The sequence below is a fragment of the Oncorhynchus masou genome, unplaced genomic scaffold (genome assembly GCF_036934945.1).
Source record: "Oncorhynchus masou masou isolate Uvic2021 unplaced genomic scaffold, UVic_Omas_1.1 unplaced_scaffold_16474, whole genome shotgun sequence".
In the NCBI taxonomy this organism is placed as follows: Eukaryota; Metazoa; Chordata; class Actinopteri; order Salmoniformes; family Salmonidae; genus Oncorhynchus; species Oncorhynchus masou.
The window spans coordinates 1-2883 of NW_027006588.1; the positions used below are offsets into that span (position 1 = coordinate 1).

The 2883-nt window shown below is 39.6% G+C and overlaps 1 protein-coding gene across 1 annotated transcript; it reads right to left on the bottom strand.

Moving 5' to 3' along the window:
• Nucleotides 1-3: 3 nt before the first annotated feature.
• Nucleotides 4-2362, bottom strand: LOC135531565 (dehydrogenase/reductase SDR family member 7C-B-like; the record flags this gene model as incomplete). The annotated part of the gene is made up of 5 exons (XM_064959573.1): nt 2258-2362; nt 992-1033; nt 512-668; nt 276-388; nt 4-74 (listed from the first exon to the last, which is right to left on the bottom strand). Coding segments are annotated over exons 2-5 (362 nt in total), but the record flags the coding sequence as incomplete, so codon positions are not given.
• Nucleotides 2363-2883: the final 521 nt, after the last annotated feature.

Consider the following 2883-nt stretch of genomic DNA (forward strand, 5'->3'; position numbering starts at 1 on the left):
AGCGTCTCTGTGATCACATCTGGCATGCTGTTCATGTCACCGAAATCCACCAGCACAAGTTTAGGAGGGAAGGTCTTGGAAAGGGAAAGAGAATTTCACAATAATGCAGGACCAAATTACTGTAATATACAGTATGGTTATTAATCTTTAGGATATTCATGATCACTTTACAATTTATGCATATTCATATAAATGCTAATAAAACTTAACGTTGTATCAGGCATATAAAGACCATATAATTGCTCTGTTGGGTTTAAGAGTTATGACATACTTACTAATTTAGGGTCTGCAGCGCTAGTCAGGTTATCAGCAAAACCTTCAAGTTTTTCCCAAGTTTTTCCGCAAAGGATGACTCTAGCTCCTCCCTCGTGAAACAACGTTGCACATTCTGCAAAGGTTTGGATTAATACATTTAAAGACAGAATACTGTTTTAGTAACAATGTAATAACAGTTTTCTACGTGCACTATATATCTGAGCTTTGTTTTTCAAAATCAAAACAAAGGATTTACCCTTTCCCAGTCCTGTTAAGGCATCTGTTATCACGACCACCTTGTTGCGCACTGTTGCTGTGGACAAGAACTTGAGCACCAGACTGTGCAGGAAAATAACCACTGCTGTTACCACCACCACAACAGGCACTAGCAGAATTGCAGCTGGGTCCATACTCTGGAAAAGACCCGTGGGAATATAATTTTCAGTAGCATATAGTGCCATGCTTTAGTGTTTAGTGAGAAAACTTGATAGTTTTGAATTAAAAATACAGGCAGTAAATGTATTGTTCAGAAGTATGCAGGGCATTCTTATAGAAATACACGTCGGTCTACAGTCCATTATATGATATGATGAAAGCATGTCAAGATGAATCAATAATCAATGGATTGACTAATGGATGAGAAGTGATACGTAGAATAAGAATTCAATTCAAATTCTATGGGTGATTATATGATCAAAGTGAGAATATTGAACATTCTCAAAAATGTATTTCATACCAACAGATATTCCAGGTCCATGATTTTGGTATCCAAAAGGCCCTGTTAAAGACAACCGTTAAAGGTCCAATGCAGATGTTTTGGTCAAAAATAAGAAAGAAAAAATGCTTTTAGAAAAGGGCAATTTATCAAATAAGAATTTAGCTAGGACTGTCTGGGAGTGATCAGATTTGGAGGAGAAAACTGAAAACTAGCTGTTATTGGCTGAGAGTGTTGGAGCTCTCTTTCTTATTGGTCTATTAACTAATTTACCAACTGGTGATGTCTCCGGCAGGCCACAACTCCATCCCACCAAAACAGGCTGATTTTTCAGGTGGTCTTTTCAAACAGCTCTTACACTTAAAGGCCATTATCATTATGTTCACAATTTCACAGTATTATTCAAAACTCATAGTGTGGAAATATATATAAAACACAGAAAAATCACATTTTTGAATGCACTGGGCCTTTAAGCCTTTAGTTATTCCATAACTCTGCAATGGAAACAGAAGAGACAGATATTGACCATGTACTGTAGTGAGAGAGCAAGTTAAAAGATAGAGCTTATGATCACTCTAATAAATGCTGTCTGGTTGTTTCATCAGAAGGAGCTAAACATACTCCTTGATACATGACCTCAAATTATCACAAAGGGCAAAGTGAAACCCATCTTCAGTTAGGACAGTGTCAATGTGAAGCATACCGAATATGTCAGACAGTCAAGGTGACTCAACATTTCATAGCTCATTCATACAGTATAAGATACAGTCACTTTACAGTAACTTTCTCTCCTCAGATTACTATATCTTTGCAATAACCACCTACGACAATCCCAGTTGGTCCCATTACAGTTTAAGTGTGATTGGTCCACAGTATTTGTTCTACTGGGTGTTTTAATAGCACTTAAGCCACAGTTTACCATATACTGTACAGAGTGTGTCTGTCCACGGGGAGGCTCCAAATATATCCTGACCTAAAAATACTATAGCAACGTTATTTTCAAAAGCTGTATGGTAACATTAGCACAACTCAAAGATAAACTTAATAGATCCAAGAATAAAGACACAATGTGAAAAAAAACAAAGACCGTAATCATAGATGTTATCCTGCCATCCCTACACAAACTACAATGAAATCAGAACATGGAACTATACAGTTACAGTAACAAGTCTCCCTGTGTCATAACACAAAACGTGCAAATACTGTCCTGGCTGTGTGTCATTGGCTGACTGTTTCCATTTCACACCTATAGTATGGTTTGATATCATTCACACAACTGCCACTTACGGTTTCCTCTGGTGGAAAAATTGTCTGCTAGTATTCCTGGCTAGGTCTTCTCATTTGGGGCAATGTTCCCAGCCCCAGCCCATTCAGAGTGTAGCTCTGACCAGCAGTCCCCGTCCCCCCAGCAATACTTTGGGATTTGAGCTCTTTTAATAGCGCACAGCTGAGTCAGTAATTTTCCATGCATGTTGTATACATGTTATGTTTAGCATGGCAAGGCAGCTCACACCTCCAGGAGGCAGAGGTCATGAGGGAGATGGTGTCCCATTGCTAAGGCCTTGCTCTATTTAGCTCTGTTTTCATTTAGTGCACCACAAAGGATATGGCATAGAAAACAAACTGAATCACACACACTCACACAGACGTACCAGTGAGCATGCATAGCCTACACACACACACACAGACAGAAAGACAGACACATACACACAAAGGGACGGCTTACCGAATGGGTACGCAGGGCACGTGCCATGGGACCCCGACCTCCAGGGGACTCCAACCCTCCCCTCCCCCCAAAAGAAAAGTTAATATTATTATTTTATTTTGGGACGTTGAGAGCAGCCTGGAGGTCAGGCTCCCCAGATAGCATATTATGAACACATTGGTTGAGGGCCCCCTTGATAGCGCATTAA